General features: G+C 54.8%; 1 protein-coding gene across 5 annotated transcripts in view; it reads left to right on the forward strand.

The window, feature by feature from the left end:
• LOC144485980 (nuclear GTPase SLIP-GC-like) overlaps positions 1 to 22,647 on the forward strand; it is a 228,496-nt gene that overhangs the window by 151,056 nt on the left and 54,793 nt on the right. For all 5 annotated transcript variants that reach the window (XM_078204074.1, XM_078204076.1, XM_078204077.1 and 2 more), the window contains one exon: positions 21,771 to 21,873. In XM_078204074.1, the coding sequence (XP_078060200.1) occupies positions 21,771 to 21,873 (103 nt within the window). The remainder of the gene's footprint in view (positions 1 to 21,770; positions 21,874 to 22,647) is intronic.

The following is a 22,647-nucleotide window of genomic DNA, read 5'->3' on the forward strand; positions in this document are numbered from 1 at the left end:
GGAAAGGAGTCACTGCTCCCGGGAATGGAGTCACTGCTCCCGGGGACTGGAGCCACTGCTCCCGGGAAAGGAGTCACTGCTCCCGGGGACTGGAGTCACTGCTCCCGGGAAAGGAGTCACTGCTCCCGGGAACTGGAGTCACTGCTCCCGGGGACTGGAGTCACTGCTCCCGGGGACTGGAGTCACTGCTCCCGGGAAAGGAGTCACTGCTCCCGGGAACTGGAGTCACTGCTCCCGGGGACTGGAGTCACTGCTCCCGGGGACTGGAGTCACTGCTCCCGGGGACTGGAGTCACTGCTCCCGGGGACTGGAGTCACTGCTCCCGGGAAAGGGGTCACTGCTCCCGGGGACTGGAGTCACTGCTCCCGGGGACTGGAGTCACTGCTCCCGGGGACTGGAGTCACTGCTCCCGGGGACTGGAGTCACTGCTCCCGGGAAAGGGGTCACTGCTCCCGGGGACTGGAGTCTCTGCTCCCGGGAAAGGAGTCACTGCTCCCGGGGACTGGAGTCACTGCTCCCGGGAAAGGAGTCACTGCTCCCGGGAAAGGAGTCACTGCTCCCGGGAATGGAGTCACTGCTCCCGGGAAAGGAGTCACTGCTCCCGGGGACTGGAGTCACTGCTCCCGGGGACTGGAGTCACTGCTCCCGGGAAAGGAGTCACTGCTCCCGGGAAAGGAGTCACTGCTCCCGGGAAAGGAGTCACTGCTCCCGGGGACTGGAGTCACTGCTCCCGGGGACTGGAGTCACTGCTCCCGGGAAAGGAGTCACTGCTCCCGGGAAAGGAGTCACTGCTCCCGGGGACTGGAGTCACTGCTCCCGGGAAAGGAGTCACTGCTCCCGGGAAAGGAGTCACTGCTCCCGGGGACTGGAGTCACTGCTCCCGGGAAAGGAGTCACTGCTCCCGGGGACTGGAGTCACTGCTCCCGGGAAAGGAGTCACTGCTCCCGGGGACTGGAGTCACTGCTCCCGGGGACTGGAGTCACTGCTCCCGGGGACTGGAGTCACTGCTCCCGGGAAAGGAGTCACTGCTCCCGGGGACTGGAGTCACTGCTCCCGGGGACTGGAGTCACTGCTCCCGGGGACTGGAGTCACTGCTCCCGGGAAAGGAGTCACTGCTCCCGGGAAAGGAGTCATTGCTCCCGGGAATGGAGTCACTGCTCCCGGGAAAGGAGTCACTGCTCCCGGGGACTGGAGTCACTGCTCCCGGGAAAGGAGTCACTGCTCCCGGGAAAGGAGTCACTGCTCCCGGGGACTGGAGTCACTGCTCCCGGGGACTGGAATCACTGCTCCCGGGGACTGGAGTCACTGCTCCCGGGAAAGGAGTCACTGCTCCCGGAAAGGAGTCACTGCTCCCGGGAATGGAGTCACTGCTCCCGGGGACTGGAGCCACTGCTCCCGGGAAAGGAGTCACTGCTCCCGGGGACTGGAGTCACTGCTCCCGGGAAAGGAGTCACTGCTCCCGGGAACTGGAGTCACTGCTCCCGGGGACTGGAGTCACTGCTCCCGGGGACTGGAGTCACTGCTCCCGGGAAAGGAGTCACTGCTCCCGGGAACTGGAGTCACTGCTCCCGGGGACTGGAGTCACTGCTCCCGGGAAAGGAGTCACTGCTCCCGGGAATGGAGTCACTGCTCCCGGGAAAGGAGTCACTGCTCCCGGGGACTGGAGTCACTGCTCCTGGGAATGGAGTCACTGCTCCCGGGAAAGGAGTCAATGCTCCCGGGGACTGGAGTCACTGCTCCCGGGAAAGGAGTCACTGCTCCCGGGAAAGGAGTCACTGCTCCCGGGAACTGGAGTCACTGCTCCCGGGGACTGGAGTCACTGCTCCCGGGAAAGGAGTCACTGCTCCCGGGGACTGGAGTCACTGCTCCCGGGGACTGGAGTCACTGCTCCCGGGGACTGGAGTCACTGCTCCCGGGGACTGGAGTCACTGCTCCCGGGAAAGGAGTCACTGCTCCCGGGGACTGGAGTCACTGCTCCCGGGAAAGGAGTCACTGCTCCCGGGGACTGGAGTCACTGCTCCCGGGGACTGGAGTCACTGCTCCCGGGAACTGGAGTCACTGCTCCCGGGGACTGGAGTCACTGCTCCCGGGGACTGGAGTCACTGCTCCCGGGGACTGGAGTCACTGCTCCCGGGAAAGGAGTCACTGCTCCCGGGGACTGGAGTCACTGCTCCCGGGGACTGGAGTCACTGCTCCCGGGGACTGGAGTCATTGCTCCCGGGAAAGGAGTCACTGCTCCCGGGAAAGGAGTCACTGCTCCCGGGGACTGGAGTCACTGCTCCCGGGGACTGGAGTCACTGCTCCCGGGGACTGGAGTCACTGCTCCCGGGAAAGGAGTCACTGCTCCCGGGAATGGAGTCACTGCTCCCGGGGACTGGAGTCACTGCTCCCGGGAACTGGAGTCACTGCTCCCGGGAAAGGAGTCACTGCTCCCGGGAATGGAGTCACTGCTCCCGGGGACTGGAGTCACTGCTCCCGGGGACTGGAGTCACTGCTCCCGGGAAAGGAGTCACTGCTCCCGGGGACTGGAGTCACTGCTCCCGGGGACTGGAGTCACTGCTCCCGGGGACTGGAGTCACTGCTCCCGGGAAAGGAGTCACTGCTCCCGGGGACTGGAGTCACTGCTCCCGGGAAAGGAGTCACTGCTCCCGGGGACTGGAGTCACTGCTCCCGGGAAAAGAGTCACTGCTCCCGGGGACTGGAGTCACTGCTCCCGGGGACTGGAGTCACTGCTCCCGGGAACTGGAGTCACTGCTCCCCGGGAAAGGAGTCACTGCTCCCGGGAAAGGAGTCACTGCTCCCGGGGACTGGAGTCACTGCTCCCGGGGACTGGAGTCACTGCTCCCGGGAAAGGAGTCACTGCTCCCGGGGACTGGAGACACTGCTCCCGGGGACTGGAGTCACTGCTCCCGGGAAAGGAGTCACTGCTCCCGGGAAAGGAGTCACTGCTCCCGGGGACTGGAGTCACTGCTCCCGGGAAAGGAGTCACTGCTCCCGGGGACTGGAGACACTGCTCCCGGGAAAGGAGTCACTGCTCCCGGGGACTGGAGTCACTGCTCCCGGGGACTGGAGTCACTGCTCCCGGGAAAGGAGTCACTGCTCCCGGGGACTGGAGTCACTGCTCCCGGGAAAGGAGTCACTGCTCCCGGGAAAGGAGTCACTGCTCCCGGGGACTGGAGTCACTGCTCCCGGGAAAGGAGTCACTGCTCCCGGGGACTGGAGTCACTGCTCCCGGGAAAGGAGTCACTGCTCCCGGGAAAGGAGTCACTGCTCCCGGGGACTGGAGTCACTGCTCCCGGGAAAGGAGTCACTGCTCCCGGGGACTGGAGTCACTGCTCCCGGGGACTGGAGTCACTGCTCCCTTGGACTGGAGTCACTGCTCCCGGGAAAGGAGTCACTGCTCCCGGGAAAGGAGTCACTGCTCCCGGGGACTGGAGTCACTGCTCCCGGGAAAGGAGTCACTGCTCCCGGGAAAGGAGTCACTGCTCCCGGGGACTGGAGTCACTGCTCCCGGGAACTGGAGTCACTGCCCCCGGGGACTGGAGTCACTGCTCCCGGGAAAGGAGTCACTGCTCCCGGGAACTGGAGTCACTGCTCCCGGGAACTGGAGTCACTGCTCCCGGGGACTGGAGTCACTGCTCCCCGGAAAGGAGTCACTGCTCCCGGGGACTGGAGTCACTGCTCCCGGGAAAGGAGTCACTGCTCCCGGGAAAGGAGTCACTGCTCCCGGGAAAGGAGTCACTGCTCCCGGGGACTGGAGTCACTGCTCCCGGGGACTGGAGTCACTGCTCCCGGGGACTGGAGTCACTGCTCCCGGGAAAGGAGTCACTGCTCCCGGGAAAGGAGTCACTGCTCCCGGGGACTGGAGTCACTGCTCCCGGGGACTGGAGTCACTGCTCCCGGGGACTGGAGTCACTGCTCCCGGGAAAGGAGTCACTGCTCCCGGGGACTGGAGTCACTGCTCCCGGGGACTGGAGTCACTGCTCCCGGGAAAGGAGTCACTGCTCCCGGGGACTGGAGTCACTGCTCCCGGGAAAGGAGTCACTGCTCCCGGGAATGGAGTCACTGCTCCCGGGAAAGGAGTCACTGCTCCCGGGGACTGGAGTCACTGCTCCCGGGGACTGGAGTCACTGCTCCCGGGGACTGGAGTCACTGCTCCCGGGAAAGGAGTCACTGCTCCCGGGGACTGGAGTCACTGCTCCCGGGAAAGGAGTCACTGCTCCCGGGGACTGGAGTCACTGCTCCCGGGAAAGGAGTCACTGCTCCCGGGGACTGGAGTCACTGCTCCCGGGGACTGGAGTCACTGCTCCCGGGAAAGGAGTCACTGCTCCCGGGAAAGGAGTCACTGCTCCCGGGGACTGGAGTCACTGCTCCCGGGAAAGGAGTCACTGCTCCCGGGGACTGGAGTCACTGCTCCCGGGGACTGGAGTCACTGCTCCCGGGAAAGGAGTCACTGCTCCCGGGGACTGGAGACACTGAACCCGGGAAAGGAGTCACTGCTCCCGGGAAAGGAGTCACTGGTCCCGGGGACTGGAATCACTGCTCCCGGGAAAGGAGTCACTGCTCCCGGGGACTGGAGTCACTGCTCCCGGGGACAGGAGTCACTGCTCCCGGGAAAGGAGTCACTGCTCCCGGGAAAGGAGTCACTGCTCCCGGGGACTGGAGTCACTGCTCCCGGGAAAGGAGTCACTGCTCCCGGGGACTGGAGTCACTGCTCCCGGGGACTGGAGTCACTGCTCCCGGGGACTGGAGTCACTGCTCCCGGGAAAGGGGTCACTGCTCCCGGGGACTGGAGTCACTGCTCCCGGGAAAGGAGTCACTGCTCCCGGGAAAGGAGTCACTGGTCCCGGGGACTGGAATCACTGCTCCCGGGAAAGGAGTCACTGCTCCCGGGGACTGGAGTCACTGCTCCCGGGGACAGGAGTCACTGCTCCCGGGAAAGGAGTCACTGCTCCCGGGAAAGGAGTCACTGCTCCCGGGGACTGGAGTCACTGCTCCCGGGAAAGGAGTCACTGCTCCCGGGGACTGGAGTCACTGCTCCCGGGGACTGGAGTCACTGCTCCCGGGGACTGGAGTCACTGCTCCCGGGAAAGGGGTCACTGCTCCCGGGGACTGGAGTCACTGCTCCCGGGAAAGGAGTCACTGCTCCCGGGGACTGGAGTCACTGCTCCCGGGAAAGGAGTCACTGCTCCCGGGAAAGGAGTCACTGCTCCCGGGAAAGGAGTCACTGCTCCCGGGAATGGAGTCACTGCTCCCGGGAAAGGAGTCACTGCTCCCAGGGACTGGAGTCACTGCTCCCGGGAAAGGAGTCACTGCTCCCGGGAAAGGAGTCACTGCTCCCGGGGACTGGAGTCACTGCTCCCAGGGACTGGAGTCACTGCTCCCAGGGACTGGAGTCACTGCTCCCGGGAAAGGAGTCACTGCTCCCGGGAAAGGAGTCACTGCTCCCGGGGACTGGAGTCACTGCTCCCGGGGACTGGAGTCACTGCTCCCGGGGACTGGAGTCACTGCTCCCAGGGACTGGAGTCACTGCTCCCAGGGACTGGAGTCACTGCTCCCGGGAAAGGAGTCACTGCTCCCGGGGACTGGAGTCACTGCTCCCGGGGACTGGAGTCACTGCTCCCGGGAAAGGAGTCACTGCTCCCGGGGACTGGAGACACTGAACCCGGGAAAGGAGTCACTGCTCCCGGGAAAGGAGTCACTGGTCCCGGGGACTGGAATCACTGCTCCCGGGAAAGGAGTCACTGCTCCCGGGGACTGGAGTCACTGCTCCCGGGAAAGGAGTCACTGCTCCCGGGGACTGGAGTCACTGCTCCCGGGGACTGGAGTCACTGCTCCCGGGGACTGGAGTCACTGCTCCCGGGAAAGGGGTCACTGCTCCCGGGGACTGGAGTCACTGCTCCCGGGAAAGGAGTCACTGCTCCCGGGAAAGGAGTCACTGGTCCCGGGGACTGGAATCACTGCTCCCGGGAAAGGAGTCACTGCTCCCGGGGACTGGAGTCACTGCTCCCGGGGACAGGAGTCACTGCTCCCGGGAAAGGAGTCACTGCTCCCGGGAAAGGAGTCACTGCTCCCGGGGACTGGAGTCACTGCTCCCGGGAAAGGAGTCACTGCTCCCGGGGACTGGAGTCACTGCTCCCGGGGACTGGAGTCACTGCTCCCGGGGACTGGAGTCACTGCTCCCGGGAAAGGGGTCACTGCTCCCGGGGACTGGAGTCACTGCTCCCGGGAAAGGAGTCACTGCTCCCGGGGACTGGAGTCACTGCTCCCGGGAAAGGAGTCACTGCTCCCGGGAAAGGAGTCACTGCTCCCGGGAAAGGAGTCACTGCTCCCGGGAATGGAGTCACTGCTCCCGGGAAAGGAGTCACTGCTCCCAGGGACTGGAGTCACTGCTCCCAGGAAAGGAGTCACTGCTCCCGGGAAAGGAGTCACTGCTCCCGGGGACTGGAGTCACTGCTCCCGGGGACTGGAGTCACTGCTCCCGGAGACTGGAGTCACTGCTCCCGGGAAAGGAGTCACTGCTCCCGGGAAAGGAGTCACTGCTCCCGGGAAAGGAGTCACTGCTCCCGGGGACTGGAGTCACTGCTCCCGGGAAAGGAGTCACTGCTCCCGGGGACTGGAGTCATTGCTCCCGGGGACTGGAGTCACTGCTCCCGGGAAAGGAGTCACTGCTCCCGGGAAAGGAGTCACTGCTCCCGGGAATGGAGTCACTGCTCCCGGGAAAGGAGTCACTGCTCCCGGGGACTGGAGTCACTGCTCCCGGGAAAGGAGTCACTGCTCCCGGGAAAGGAGTCACTGCTCCCGGGGACTGGAGTCACTGCTCCCGGGGACTGGAGTCACTGTTCCCGGGAAAGGAGTCACTGCTCCCGGGGACTGGAGTCACTGCTCCCGGGGACTGGAGTCACTGCTCCCGGGAAAGGAGTCACTGCTCCCGGGGACTGGAGTCACTGCTCCCGGGGACTGGAGTCACTGCTCCCGGGAAAGGAGTCACTGCTCCCGGGGACTGGAGTCACTGCTCCCGGGAAAGGAGTCACTGCTCCCGGGGACTGGAGGCACTGCTCCCGGGGACTGGAGTCACTGCTCCCGGGGACTGGAGTCACTGCTCCCGGGAAAGGAGACACTGCTCCCGGGGACTGGAGTCACTGCTCCCGGGGACTGGAGTCACTGCTCCCGGGAAAGGAGTCACTGCTCCCGGGGACTGGAGTCACTGCTCCCGGGAAGGAGTCACTGCTCCCGGGGACTGGAGTCACTGCTCCCGGGGACTGGAGTCACTGCTCCCGGGAAAGGAGTCACTGCTCCCGGGAAAGGAGTCACTGCTCCCGGGAAAGGAGTCACTGCTCCCGGGAAAGGAGTCACTGCTCCCGGGGACTGGAGTCACTGCTCCCGGGGACTGGAGTCACTGCTCCCGGGGACTGGAGTCACTGCTCCCGGGAAGGAGTCACTGCTCCCGGGGACTGGAGTCACTGCTCCCGGGGACTGGAGTCACTGCTCCCGGGAACTGGAGTCACTGCTCCCGGGGACTGGAGTCACTGCTCCCGGGAAAGGAGTCACTGCTCCCGGGGACTGGAGTCACTGCTCCCGGGGACTGGAGTCACTGCTCCCGGGGACTGGAGTCACTGCTCCCGGGAAAGGAGTCACTGCTCCCGGGGACTGGAGTCACTGCTCCCGGGGACTGGAGTCACTGCTCCCGGGGACTGGAGTCACTGCTCCCGGGAAAGGAGTCACTGCTCCCGGGAATGGAGTCACTGCTCCCGGGGACTGGAGTCACTGCTCCCGGGGACTGGAGTCACTGCTCCCGGGGACTGGAGTCACTGCTCCCGGGAAAGGAGTCACTGCTCCCGGGGACTGGAGTCACTGCTCCCGGGAAAGGAGTCACTGCTCCCGGGAATGGAGTCACTGCTCCCGGGAAAGGAGTCACTGCTCCCGGGAATGGAGTCACTGCTCCCGGGGACTGGAGTCACTGCTCCCGGGGACTGGAGTCACTGCTCCCGGGAAAGGAGTCACTGCTCCCGGGGACTGGAGTCACTGCTCCCGGGGACTGGAGTCACTGCTCCCGGGGACTGGAGTCACTGCTCCCGGGAAAGGAGTCACTGCTCCCGGGAAAGGAGTCACTGCTCCCGGGGACTGGAGTCACTGCTCCCGGGAAAGGAGTCACTGCTCCCGGGGACTGGAGTCACTGCTCCCGGGGACTGGAGTCACTGCTCCCGGGAACTGGAGTCACTGCTCCCGGGAACTGGAGTCACTGCTCCCGGGGACTGGAGTCACTGCTCCCGGGAAAGGAGTCACTGCTCCCGGGAAAGGAGTCACTGCTCCCGGGAAAGGAGTCACTGCTCCCGGGGACTGGAGTCACTGCTCCCGGGAAGGAGTCACTGCTCCCGGGGACTGGAGTCACTGCTCCCGGGGACTGGAGTCACTGCTCCCGGGAAAGGAGTCACTGCTCCCGGGAAAGGAGCCACTGCTCCCGGGGACTGGAGTCACTGCTCCCGGGGACTGGAGTCACTGCTCCCGGGGACTGGAGTCACTGCTCCCGGGAAAGGAGTCACTGCTCCCGGGGACTGGAGTCACTGCTCCCGGGCTAGGAGTCACTGCTCCCGGGAACTGGAGTCACTGCTCCCGGGAAAGGAGTCACTGCTCCCGGGAAAGGAGTCACTGCTCCCGGGGACTGGAGTCACTGCTCCCGGGGACTGGAGTCACTGCTCCTGGGAAAGGAGTCACTGCTCCCGGGAAAGGAGTCACTGCTCCCGGGGACTGGAGTCACTGCTCCCGGGAAAGGAGTCACTGCTCCCGGGGACTGGGGTCACTGCTCCCGGGGACTGGAGTCACTGCTCCCGGGGACTGGAGTCACTGCTCCCGGGGACTGGAGTCACTGCTCCCGGGAAAGGAGTCACTGCTCCCGGGAAAGGAGTCACTGCTCCCGGGAAAGGAGTCACTGCTCCCGGGGACTGGAGTCACTGCTCCCGGGAAAGGAGTCACTGCTCCGGGGACTGGAGTCACTGTTCCCGGGAAAGGAGTCACTGCTCCCGGGGACTGGAGTCACTGCTCCCGGGAAAGGAGTCACTGCTCCCGGGGACTGGAGTCACTGCTCCCAGGGACTGGAGTCACTGCTCCCGGGAAAGGAGTCACTGCTCCCGGGGACTGGAGTCACTGCTCCCGGGAAAGGAGTCACTGCTCCCGGGAAAGGAGTCACTGCTCCCGGGGACTGGAGTCACTGCTCCCGGCAAAGGAGTCACTGCTCCCGGGGACTGGAGTCACTGCTCCCGGGAAAGGAGTCACTGCTCCCGGGGACTGGAGTCACTGCTCCCGGGAAAGGAGTCACTGCTCCCGGGGACTAGAGTCACTGCTCCCGGGAAAGGAGTCACTGCTCCCGGGGACTGGAGTCACTGCTCCCGGGAAAGGAGTCACTGCTCCCGGGGACTGGAGTCACTGCTCCCGGGAAAGGAGTCACTGCTCCCGGGGACTGGAGTCACTGCTCCCGGGAAAGGAGTCACTGCTCCCGGGGACTGGAGTCACTGCTCCCGGGGACTGGAGTCACTGCTCCCGGGAAAGGAGTCACTGCTCCCGGGGACTGGAGTCACTGCTCCCGGGAAAGGAGTCACTGCTCCCGGGGACTGGAGTCACTGCTCCCGGGAAAGGAGTCACTGCTCCCGGGGACTAGAGTCACTGCTCCCGGGAAAGGAGTCACTGCTCCCGGGGACTGGAGTCACTGCTCCCGGGAAAGGAGTCACTGCTCCCGGGGACTGGAGTCACTGCTCCCGGGAAAGGAGTCACTGCTCCCGGGGACTGGAGTCACTGCTCCCGGGAAAGGAGTCACTGCTCCCGGGGACTGGAGTCACTGCTCCCGGGGACTGGAGTCACTGCTCCCGGGGACTGGAGTCACTGCTCCCGGGGACTGGAGTCACTGCTCCCGGGAAAGGAGTCACTGCTCCCGGGGACTGGAGTCACTGCTCCCGGGGACTGGAGTCACTGCTCCCGGGGACTGGAGTCACTGCTCCCGGAGACTGGAGTCACTGCTCCCGGAGACTGGAGTCACTGGTCCCGGGGACTGGAGTCACTGCTCCCGGAGACTGGAGTCACTGGTCCCGGGGACTGGAGTCACTGCTCCCGGAGACTGGAGTCACTGCTCCCGGGGACTGGAGTCACTGCTCCCGGAGACTGGAGTCACTGCTCCCGGAGACTGGAGTCACTGGTCCCGGGGACTGGAGTCACTGCTCCCGGGGACTGGAGTCACTGCTCCCGGGGACTGGAGTCACTGCTCCCGGGGACTAGAGTCACTGCTCCCGGGAAAGGAGTCACTGCTCCCGGGAAAGGAGTCACTGCTCCCGGGGACTGGAGTCACTGCTCCCGGGAAAGGAGTCACTGCTCCCGGGGACTGGAGTCACTGCTCCCGGGAAAGGAGTCACTGCTCCCGGGGACTGGAGTCACTGCTCCCGGGGACTGGAGTCACTGCTCCCGGGGACTGGAGTCACTGCTCCCGGGAAAGGAGTCACTGCTCCCGGGGACTGGAGTCACTGCTCCCGGGGACTAGAGTCACTGCTCCCGGGAAAGGAGTCACTGCTCCCGGGAAAGGAGTCACTGCTCCCGGGGACTGGAGTCACTGCTCCCGGGAAAGGAGTCACTGCTCCCGGAAAGGAGTCACTGCTCCCGGGAAAGGAGTCACTGCTCCCGGAAAGGAGTCACTGCTCCCGGGAGTGGAGTCACTGCTCCCGGGAAAGGAGTCACTGCTCCCGGGGACTGGAGTCACTGCTCCCGGGGACTGGAGTCACTGCTCCCGGGAAAGGAGTCACTGCTCCCGGGAACTGGAGTCATTGCTCCCGGGGACTGGAGTCACTGCTCCCGGGAAAGGAGTCACTGCTCCCGGGAAAGGAGTCACTGCTCCCGGGGACTGGAGTCACTGCTCCCAGGGACTGGAGTCACTGCTCCCGGGGACTGGAGTCACTGCTCCCGGGGACTGGAGTCACTGCTCCCGGGAAAGGAGTCACTGCTCCCGGGGACTGGAGTCACTGCTCCCGGGAAAGGAGTCACTGCTCCCGGAAAGGAGTCACTGCTCCCGGGAAAGGAGTCACTGCTCCCGGAAAGGAGTCACTGCTCCCGGGAATGGAGTCACTGCTCCCGGGAAAGGAGTCACTGCTCCCGGGGACTGGAGTCACTGCTCCCGGGAAAGGAGTCACTGCTCCCGGGAACTGGAGTCACTGCTCCCGGGGACTGGAGTCACTGCTCCCGGGAAAGGAGTCACTGCTCCCGGGAAAGGAGTCACTGCTCCCGGGGACTGGAGTCACTGCTCCCGGGGACTGGAGTCACTGCTCCCGGGGACTGGAGTCACTGCTCCCGGGGACTGGAGTCACTGCTCCCGGGAAAGGAGTCACTGCTCCCGGGGACTGGAGTCACTGCTCCCGGGGACTGGAGTCACTGCTCCCGGGGACTGGAGTCACTGCTCCCGGGGACTGGAGTCACTGCTCCCGGGAAAGGGGTCACTGCTCCCGGGGACTGGAGTCACTGCTCCCGGGGACTGGAGTCACTGCTCCCGGGAAAGGAGTCACTGCTCCCGGAAAGGAGTCACTGCTCCCGGGGACTGGAGTCACTGCTCCCGGGAAAGGAGTCACTGCTCCCGGGGACTGGAGTCACTGCTCCCGGGGACTGGAGTCACTGCTCCCGGGGACTGGAGTCACTGCTCCCGGGAAAGGAGTCAGTGCTCCCGGGGACTGGAGTCACTGCTCCCGGGGACTGGAGTCACTGCTCCCGGGGACTGGAGTCACTGCTCCCGGGGACTGGAGTCACTGCTCCCGGGAAAGGAGTCACTGCTCCCGGGGACTGGAGTCACTGCTCCCGGGGACTGGAGTCACTGCTCCCGGGAAAGGAGTCACTGCTCCCGGGGACTGGAGTCACTGCTCCCGGGAAAGGAGTCACTGCTCCCGGGGACTGGAGTCACTGCTCCCGGGAAAGGAGTCACTGCTCCCGGGGACTGGAGTCACTGCTCCCGGGGACTGGAGTCACTGCTCCCGGGAAAGGAGTCACTGCTCCCGGGAAAGGAGTCACTGCTCCCGGGGACTGGAGTCACTGCTCCCGGGGACTGGAGTCACTGGTCCCGGGGACTGGAGTCACTGCTCCCGGGAAAGGAGTCACTGCTCCCGGGGACTGGAGTCACTGCTCCCGGGGACTGGAGTCACTGCTCCCGGGAAAGGAGTCACTGCTCCCGGGGACTGGAGTCACTGCTCCCGGGAAAGGAGTCACTGCTCCCGGGGACTGGAGTCACTGCTCCCGGGGACTGGAGTCACTGCTCCCGGGGACTGGAGTCACTGCTCCCGGGGACTGGAGTCACTGCTCCCGGGAACGGAGTCACTGCTCCCGGGAAAGGAGTCACTGCTCCCGGGGACTGGAGTCACTGCTCCCGGGGACTGGAGTCACTGCTCCCGGGGACTGGAGTCACTGCTCCCGGGGACTGGAGTCACTGCTCCCGGGGACTGGAGTCACTGCTCCCGGGAAAGGAGTCACTGCTCCCGGGGACTGGAGTCACTGCTCCCGGGAACTGGAGTCACTGCTGAGTTAAACAGCTGGCTGCCATTTATTTCAGTGAGCCTGCCTAAAAATATTCAACGGGATGCTTTTACCAATTCTCCAAATAACAGATGTGACCCTTGTTGCCTCGTGAGTTTGAACACATGGAGCAGTGAGTCATTACCTTTGTTATTCTCCAGAAAGCTGCTTGATGAAAGATAGACTGGGAGTCCATCTTTTACACACTTTCATAAACACTTCACAAACTCACCCTCCTTTCCCTGTGATCACCCTTTTTGTATTGAGACAAGTGAATACGCTTATATCCGATTAGTTTTCAATTGCCAGATTCTCTTCTCTCTCTTTAAACAAAAATAGAATTTATCTTTGCAAATAAAATTCCAACTCAAATAAATTTGAGCACTTTCATATTCTGTGAAAGCTTTGCATTGCAATAACCGCTTCCTCTGGAACCTCCAGTAATTGCTCTGTTCATGTCTGTCTTTACCTCTAACAATCTGACAGTCGATGATTACATTCACCCATTTAATTTTTGAGAATTCCTTTTTGTCTGGAATTTGTTTCAAGACAACAAGGTCAGTCCGTAACATCATCTTGCGCATCATTTTCGTAGAGTCTATGTTATCCCACAATGAAGAATTATGTGCGTCGCATTCAATAGTATACTAACTTTAGTACAGCCATTGTACAGGATAGTACCTCAAACATTTGACAAAATATGGTTCCATCTTACTGAGAACCACATTGTAAACAAGCATGATCAAAGTCGTTTTATGTTCTAATAGAAATTGTAAGATCTGTTTAAAGTTGATCAAAATCTATTTTCAATAAAACAGATCTCAACAAATAGATAAACCCCACTCTGGAATCGACATTCGGACCATAGATGCACTTTCGTTTCTATTGTTAATTTGTCTCTCTTGCCTCTTTGGGTAGTTTAAGAAATACTTGTCTCTGAAAAGTGCCACACTCCAGAAACATGACTTTTATGTCAATTGATCTATACACCCATGAATATGGAGTCAAAACAGCTAAAACGGTTTTAAGATTACTGTGGAAATGTACACCCTGATATCTGTATCACTCAGTCACTTTGCAAGGCCCCTAGCAACTAGTCTCACTTGAGCTTATAAATTGTACATGCAATGATCCTTCATGTAAACCCACCCATGTGATATATCATAGAACATAGAACATTACAGCGCAGAACAGGCCCTTCGGCCCACGATGTTGCACCGACCAGTTAAAAAAAAAAAACTGTGACCCTCCAACCTAAACCAATTTCTTTTCGTCCATGAACCTATCTACGGATCTCTTAAACGCCCCCAAACTAGGCGCATTTACTACTGATGCTGGCAGGGCATTCCAATCCCTCACCACCCTCTGGGTAAAGAACCTACCCCTGACATCGGTTCTATAACTACCCCCCCTCAATTTAAAGCCATGCCCCCTCGTGCTGGATTTCTCCATCAGAGGAAAAAGGCTATCACTATCCACCCTATCTAAACCTCTAATCATCTTATATGTTTCAATAAGATCCCCTCTTAGCCGCCGCCTTTCCAGCGAAAACAATCCCAAATCCCTCAGCCTCTCCTCATAGGATCTCCCCTCCATACCAGGCAACATCCTGGTAAACCTCCTCTGCACCCTCTCCAAAGCCTCCACATCCTTCCTGTAATGTGGGGACCAGAACTGCACACAGTACTCCAAGTGCGGCCGCACCAGAGTTGTGTACAGTTGCAACATAACGCTACGACTCCTAAATTCAATCCCCCTACCAATAAACGCCAAGACACCATATGCCTTCTTAACAACCTTATCTACTTGATTCCCAACTTTCAGGGATCTATGCACACATACACCTAGATCCCTCTGCTCCTCCACACTATTCAAAGTCCTCCCGTTAGCCCTATACTCAACACATCTGTTATTCCTACCAAAGTGAATTACCTCACACTTCTCCGCATTAAACTCCATCCGCCACCTCTCGGCCCAACTTTGCAACCTGTCTAAGTCTTCCTGCAAACTACGACACCCTTCCTCACTGTCTACCACACCACCGACTTTGGTGTCATCAGCAAATTTGCTAATCCACCCAACTATACCCTCATCCATATCTGCCTCTTAGTTCTTCCTCAGTTTTATTGGCAACTGCCAAAAATTCACAGTCGCAAGGATTTCTGCTTCTAGTTCTGTCTAGTTCTGTCTTAAACCTGTTGGACTTTAACCTGGTGTTGTTAAAACTCTTACTGTGTTTACCCCAGTCCAACGCCGGCATCTCCACATCTAGTTCTGTCCCCAGACTCTTCTGAGACCTTCATTTCATTGTGTATTCTATTCAAGCTACTTACACTGTCTTGTCTGTCCTGACTAGGATGGGAATAGAGGGATATGGCCCCTGGAAGGGTGGGGGGGGTTTTAGTTCAGCCAGGCAGCATGGTCAGTGAGGTTTGGAGGGCTGAAGGGCCTGTTCCTGTGCTGTAATTTTCTTTGTTCTTTGTTCTTTGACTTTGTATGATTATTGAAAGGCTAAATGTAGATTGAAAATATTTCTACTTTGCCCCATACATTTAGATCCATGGTAGCTTGTTAAAGCCAATTGAAGGCTTTTAATAAGATGTGGCAGTGTCCTTCAATACTTTTTGCAGTTTTCACACATCTCTAATTTCTTCTACAGCCCCGTTCACTCTTCATAATCACATCTGCATGTTTTAACAGGATTTAACAAGTAGGGGTGAGCAAATTGTGGATGTAATTTTAAGACCATTTGTCATCTCTCTGATTTTAAAACATAATGACATTAATACATACCTTAAACTGATGAAAAACATCAGGCTTTCTTTAGGAATAGTGTCTGATTAGTGTTATGTTGTTATGTTGGTTTTACACAAACTCAGCAATCTCACACCGGGACTGATAAACTTTACCTAGGTTTGATTTATTTGAAGATACATGACAGGATGGCTCAGTAGACAGATCTACTTGAGAGATTCGGCACTCATTGCTTGTAAGGACAGCAGAGCTGCAAGGCCCAAACGCACGTTACGAGTTGCTGGTTACATCCTGGTTACTTGCTCATTTACATATTCCCATAAAATAATTTCACAACAACTGGATAAACTGCAGGTCAACTGATTTTACCAAAAAATATTACCTTATCATGCTCTACACCAAGCTTCATTTGTGCTTTTTTAAAAAAACTATTTCATTCAACAGCATAGATATCTCAATGGAGAATACATCAGTACTAATTGCTATTTTTCATGGAATAAAGAACTCTCTTTAGTAACCTTAATGTGTTACCACCAATAAACCTAAAGTGAATAATAGTTTTATGTCCCTTTAAATCCTCACTACTTAGGGAATTGTTATGGCACAGCAGATGATAAGTGTTCAGGCTGTCCATATCCAAAAGAAAGACTTGAATCAGCTGCCAGAACAATTTTGCCATTTGTTTATTATAAGTTTTCCTGAAGTCAAGATAAGTAACTCTTAGACCAATCTTGGTGATTTTATATGTTCAAGTGGAACAGTTATTAAAATAAAGAAAAAAAGAAAATAACCCTTAAACATAGAAGACTTTTTTACAGCTAACAACACTTTTCAAACATCTCCTAAAAGATTTTGGCTTAATAAACTCAGAGCTAAACCCACTTTTGATGGTAACAGTCCTCATACTCGAAAACAAATTCCAGTGACATTACCGCACACTCCTGCACCTGCTCCTAATTTGTATGTTTATATGCACATCTATTTACAATCTTCCAATTATATATGCTCCTTCTGAAATACAACAGCTAACTTTAAACTACTTACTTTATTTGCATTATGTAAGTTCCCACTCAATTTCTTTTGGCTGTCTGTTCATTATCATTCCAAATCACTTGTCTTCACATTCCCTTTGCTGATGTTTGATCTTTGCAGTCTATCTATCTTTAGCTTAATTAAACCATCACACCCATATTAGACTGTTTCCTAGTATAAGACAATATGGCACTGACCTTGCAAAAAAAAAATTGAAGCTCTTGTTTTCCTCATAGAATCAAGTTAGCATTTCAACCAACTTGATTTATATACTGTTGAAGTGCAAGCACTAACTAGCACTGGACAATTAAACAGGTCTGTGACTAACACTCATCAAAGGACTAAAACACCTTGTGACCAGTATAATGTTCATAATTATCTTCTTTTTTGAAATCTGGCAATCATTAAGCCCTCAATTCTTTTGTTACCACGGAATGTCTCATTTATTACATGAGCCTGTTTCCCCGGGCTTTTTTTCAAGGCAGCAGATAGCTAGTCTCCTGCTCCAAGAACAGAGAATGAGCTAGAACCAGTCACCCATCATATGAAACACCTCAGCACAATCCAGAACTTCAAATGCCAGTACAGAGTCAGAGATCCCATATTGAATGTTGTCAATCTTTTATACAATGTGTTACAGTCCATGGAAGGTTGGAAATTAAGGAGAACAATTCCAACAGAAAACTACAATCCGAGCAGCCACTGTGGAAAATGGCAGAAAACAAATGTAAATTGAGTATTGCTGAAAAAAGACACATGTTGTCAAAGCTTTTCATCTCACACTCATCAGAACAATCTCGAACAACACCAAATGTAAAGGGAACAATAATTTATCCAAGGAATAAGCAATTTTTTCTGGAAGCTATTAAATTCTGATCATTCCTCAATGGCATTTAGAACATAGAACAGTACAGCACAGAACAGGCCCTTCGGCCCACGATGTTGTGCCGAGCTTTATCTGAAACCAAGATCAAGCTATCCCACTCCCTATCATCCTGGTGTGCTCCATGTGCCTATCCAATAACCGCTTAAATGTTCCTAAAGTGTCTGACTCCACTATCACTGCAGGCAGTCCATTCCACACCCCAACCACTCTCTGCGTAAAGAACCTACCTCTGATATCCTTCCTATATCTCCCACCATGAACCCTATAGTTATGCCCCCTTGTAATAGCTCCATCCACCCGAGGAAATAGTCTTTGAACGTTCACTCTATCTATCCCCTTCATCATTTTAAAAACCTCTATTAAGTCTCCCCTCAGCCTCCTCCGCTTCAGAGAGAACAGCCCTAGCTCCCTCAACCTTTCCTCATAAGACCTACCCTCCAAACCAGGCAGCATCCTGGTAAATCTCCTCTGCACTCTTTCCAGCACTTCCACATCCTTCTTATAGTGAGGTGACCAGAACTGCACACAATATTCCAAATGTGGTCTCACCAAGGTCCTGTACAGTTGCAGCATAACCCCACGGCTCTTAAACTCCAACCCCCTGTTAATAAAAGCTAACACACTATAGGCCTTCTTCACAGCTCTATCCACTTGACTGGCAACCTTTAGAGATCTGTGGATATGGACCCCAAGATCTCTCTGTTCCTCCACAGTCTTCAGAACCCTACCTTTGACCCTGTAATCCACATTTAAATTAGTCCTACCAAAATGAATCACCTCACATTTATCAGGGTTAAACTCCATTTGCCATTGTTCAGCCCAGCTTTGCATCCTATCTATGTCTCTTTGCAGCCTACAACAGCCCTCCACCTCATCCACTACTCCACCAATCTTGGTGTCATCAGCAAATTTACTGATCCACCCTTCAGTCCCCTCCTCTAAATCATTAATAAAAATCACAAAGAGCAGAGGACCAAGCACTGATCCCTGTGGCACTCCGCTAGCGACCTGCCTCCAGTCCGAAAATTTTCCATCCATCACCACCCTCTGTCTTCGATCAGATAGCCAGTTACCTATCCAATCAGCCAACTTTCCCTCTATCCCACACCTCCTTACTTTCATCATAAGCCGACCATGGGGGACCTTATCAAACGCCTTACTAAAATCCATGTATACAATAAATGGCAGAGTCATCAGGAGTATAGAAACACAGAGGGACCTAGGTGTGCAAGTCCACAAATCCTTGAAGGTGGCAACACAGGTGGAGAAGGTGGTGAAGAAGGCATATGGTATGCTTGCCTTTATAGGACGGGGTATAGAGTATAAAAGCTGGAGTCTGATGATGCAGCTGTATAGAACGCTGGTTAGGCCACATTTGGAGTACTGCGTCCAGTTCTGGTCGCCGCACTACCAGAAGGACGTGGAGGCGTTAGAGAGAGTGCAGAGAAGGTTTACCAGAATGTTGCCTGGTATGGAGGGTCTTAGCTATGAGGAGAGATTGGGTAAACTGGGGTTGTTCTCCCTGGAAAGACGGAGAATGAGGGGAGATCTAATAGAGGTGTACAAGATTATGAAGGGGATAGATAGGGTGAACAGTGGGAAGCTTTTTCCCAGGTCGGAGGTGACGATCACGAGGGGTCACGGGCTCAAGGTGAGAGGGGCGAAGTATAACTCAGATATTAGAGGGATGTTTTTTACACAGAGGGTGGTGGGGGCCTGGAATGCGCTGCCAAGTAGGGTGGTGGAGGCAGGCACGCTGACATCGTTTAAGACTTACCTGGATAGTCACATGAGCAGCCTGGGAATGGAGGGATACAAACGATTGGTCTAGTTGGACCAAGGAGCGGCAGAGGCTTGGAGGGCCGAAGGGCCTGTTTCCTGTGCTGTACTGTTTTTTGTTCTTTGTATATGACATCAACTGCCCTACCTTCATCAACACACTTGGTTACCTCCTCAAAAAATTCTATCAAATCTGTGAGGCACGACTTGCCCTTCACGAATCTGTGCTGACTATCCCGGATTAATCCGCATCTTTCTAAATGGTCATAAATCCCATCCCTAAGGACCTTTTCCATCAATTTACCAACCACCGAAGTAAGACTAACCGGTCTATAATTACCAGGGTCATTTAACAGATAATTTTTCTTTTCATTACACCAAATAACTCTACTGGAAAGTCCAAACTTTCATCACCACCAACCAACTGATATACAGCTCACTAAATACATCACTTCTGATTTTATTTCTTCGAGGAAGTCATAACACGAAGGTCATACATTGTTATCCCCTTGGTAGGGATGCAACATATGTTCACATACCCACTTCCATCTTCCACTGATCATATGGTTCAGACTCTGAGAATGAAGAGTAATCATACCCCAACAATTTACACTTGGAGATGTTTGGTTGTTCAAAGCTTAAGTATTGCTGAAAAAGACACACATGAGTCATGCTTGCATTGTGGCTCACTTACGTGTGCTAGAAACATAGAAACATAACATAGAAATCCTACAGTGCAGAAGGAGGCCATTCGGCCCATCGAGTCTGCACCGACCACAATCCCACCCAGGCCCTCCCCCCACATGAAACTACATATATTAACACACAGGGCAATGTCCTTTTCAGAGAGAAAGAACATGTACACACATTGCTCCTTTTTCAGCGAAACAAAATGGGCAAAGCCATTCTCTGGTTCACTCCCCAGGGCAATGCCGTGACCAATTAGAGTCAACCTGCCTCGTTTGAATTTAAACAAACTTGTAAATAAATTATTGCTCCCTTTATATTTGGTGTTGCTCTGGATTATTCTGATGAGTGCGAGATGAAAAGCTTTGACAACATGTGTCTTTTTTCAGCAATACTCAATTTACATTTGCTTTCTGCCATTTTCCAAGTGGCTGCTCGGATTGTAGTTTTCTGTTTGAATTGTTTTCCCTAATTTCCAACCTCCAGCCTGAGACAAACATTCTTTGCTACCGTGTTCTATTTCATGAAGTTAATTGGGGAAGGATAGCCTTGGAACCAATCTTTACACATTTGTGGAAACATTTATTTACACCTTACAAATATGCACTTTCTCATCCTGCAACCAGAGTTTGTCTGTTCCTTTTTATAGGTGTGTGAACTATTAGGCAATTAATATTTTCCATTCAACGAAAATGAACTAATTAACAACCAACACGAGTGTGAACATCAGGAAGAGTGTGACAGTCTGAGTATCCATAGAATCCCTACAGTACAGAAGGAGGCCATTCGGCCCATCGAGTCTTCACTGACCAAATCCCACCCAGGCCCTATTCCTGTTACCCCTCACATTTACCTTGCTAATCCCCCTGACACTAGAGTCAATTTAGCATGGTCAATCAACCTAACCCACACATCTTTGGACTGTGGGAGGAAATTGGAGCATTCGGAGAAAACCCTTGCAGACATGAGGAGGATGTGCAAACTCCACACAGACAGTGACCTGAGGCCGGAATTGAACCGGGGTCCCTGGTGCTGTGAGTACTCTGGATGGAGGTTCATCAATCAGACCAGGAAATCTATTGTGATCTAATAATCATTTCACCTGACTGATGATCTTAAGTTTGTTGGATACAAGGATGAGCCTCCAAGATTTGAGTCCAGTACTTTGTGGCTGTATCTGCAGTGCCCTCTGCCCAGGACTCTGAAAAATGGATCGAAGATGTGCAGACTTTGGCAGTGCCCAATCTCCTGGTGTGGCTGTTTGAGGTTCCAGTGGACCTGCGTGCCAGCTCGTGCACCACTTTAAAAAGTATTCAAATAATGTTTCCTTCCCTGGTCCCTGCTGCAGCTACTTACACTCTTCAAGCAATTACATCCCTGCATCTCATTAGAAAACTAGCATTGAAACTTACACTGGATCCCACTGAGGTCTAGGAAGCAGAGGCTGTCGCTGTAAGATGCTCGCTCCCCCACTCCCCCCCCCCCCTCCCCCCCACCCCACACACGCACACACCCATCGCTCCATGTTCATGTTGGTAGGTTCACAAGATAGCGCCAAAACGTAGCGACTTCTTGCAAGCTTTGCCCAGCATACCTTCCAATTCTATTTTTTACTCTTGTTCTATGCTTCTAAAACTTTATTTTATCTCTTTTAAACTTTCTAACAATGTTCTATTACAATCTCTTAACACCTAGCTATGACTAACATTACATTCTGCACTCTCTCCTTTCTTCTCTGTGTACGGTGTGCTGTATATAGCGTGCAAGAAATAATTCTTTTCACTGTATACTAATACATGTGACAATAAATCAAATCAAATCAATGGAGATGGAAAGACCCCAATGTCAGGTCTTGATCTCCAGTTTAGACAGATTCCAACACAGATTGTGGTGATGGATGTGGAATCTGCAGAATTTATGATAGGAATATGCAAGAACAGCCAAGCTATTCTGTTTAAAATTGGAAGAAAATGGATAAAATTTTAATTCCAACAGAAAGAAAATAAGGGATTCCTCACCACAGTGCCTGTTTCTAATTATTGAACTTGGGAGCAGATTAAATTGAAACCATGTTCCTCATTTCAAAATGTTTATATTTCAGAAAAACAAGTCTGCCCAATTGGACTTTTCTAAAGATGATCTGTCTGTCTACACAGTGAGCTCCAGACAACACTGGGAGTCAAAAAACATCGATTCAGAAACAGGTTTGTGTGGCTTTTCTGTACATGTTTCCTGTCCTGTTTCATGTTGACAAGGAACATGTTTGAACAAAGAACAAAGAAAATTACAGCACAGGAACAGGCCCTTCGGCCCTCCAAACCTGCACCGACCATGCTGCCTGACTTAACTAAAACCCCCTCCCCTTCCGGGGACCATATCCCTCTATTCCCATTCTATTCATGTACTTGTCAAGTACCCCTTAAAAGTCACTACCATATCAGCTTCCACTACCTCCCCCGGCAACGAGTTCCAGGCACCCATTACTCTCTGTGTAAAAAATCTGCCTCGTACATCTCCTTTAAACCTTGCCCCTTACACCTTAAACCTATGCCCCTAGTAATTGACTCTTCCACCCTGGGAAAAAGCTTCTGACTATCCACTCTGTCCATGCCTCTCATAATCTTGTAGACTTCTATCAGGTCGCCCCTCAACCTCCATCGTTCCAGTGAGAACAAACCAAGTTTCTCCAACCTCTCCTCATAGCTAATGCCCTCCATATCAGGCAACATCCTGGTAAATCTTTTCTGTACCCTCGCCAAAGCCGCTACATCCTTCTGGCAGTGTGGCGACCAGAATTGAACACTATATCCCAAGTGCGGCCCAACTAAGGTTCTATAAAGCTGCAACATGACTTGCCAATTTTCAAACTCAATACCCCAGCCGATGAAGGCAAGCATGCCATATGCCTTCTTGACTACCTTCTCCATCTGCATTGTCACTTTCAGTGACCTGTGTACCTGTACACCCAGATCCCTTTG

The sequence above is a fragment of the Mustelus asterias genome, unplaced genomic scaffold (assembly GCF_964213995.1).
Source record: "Mustelus asterias unplaced genomic scaffold, sMusAst1.hap1.1 HAP1_SCAFFOLD_259, whole genome shotgun sequence".
Lineage (NCBI taxonomy): Eukaryota > Metazoa > Chordata > Chondrichthyes > Carcharhiniformes > Triakidae > Mustelus > Mustelus asterias.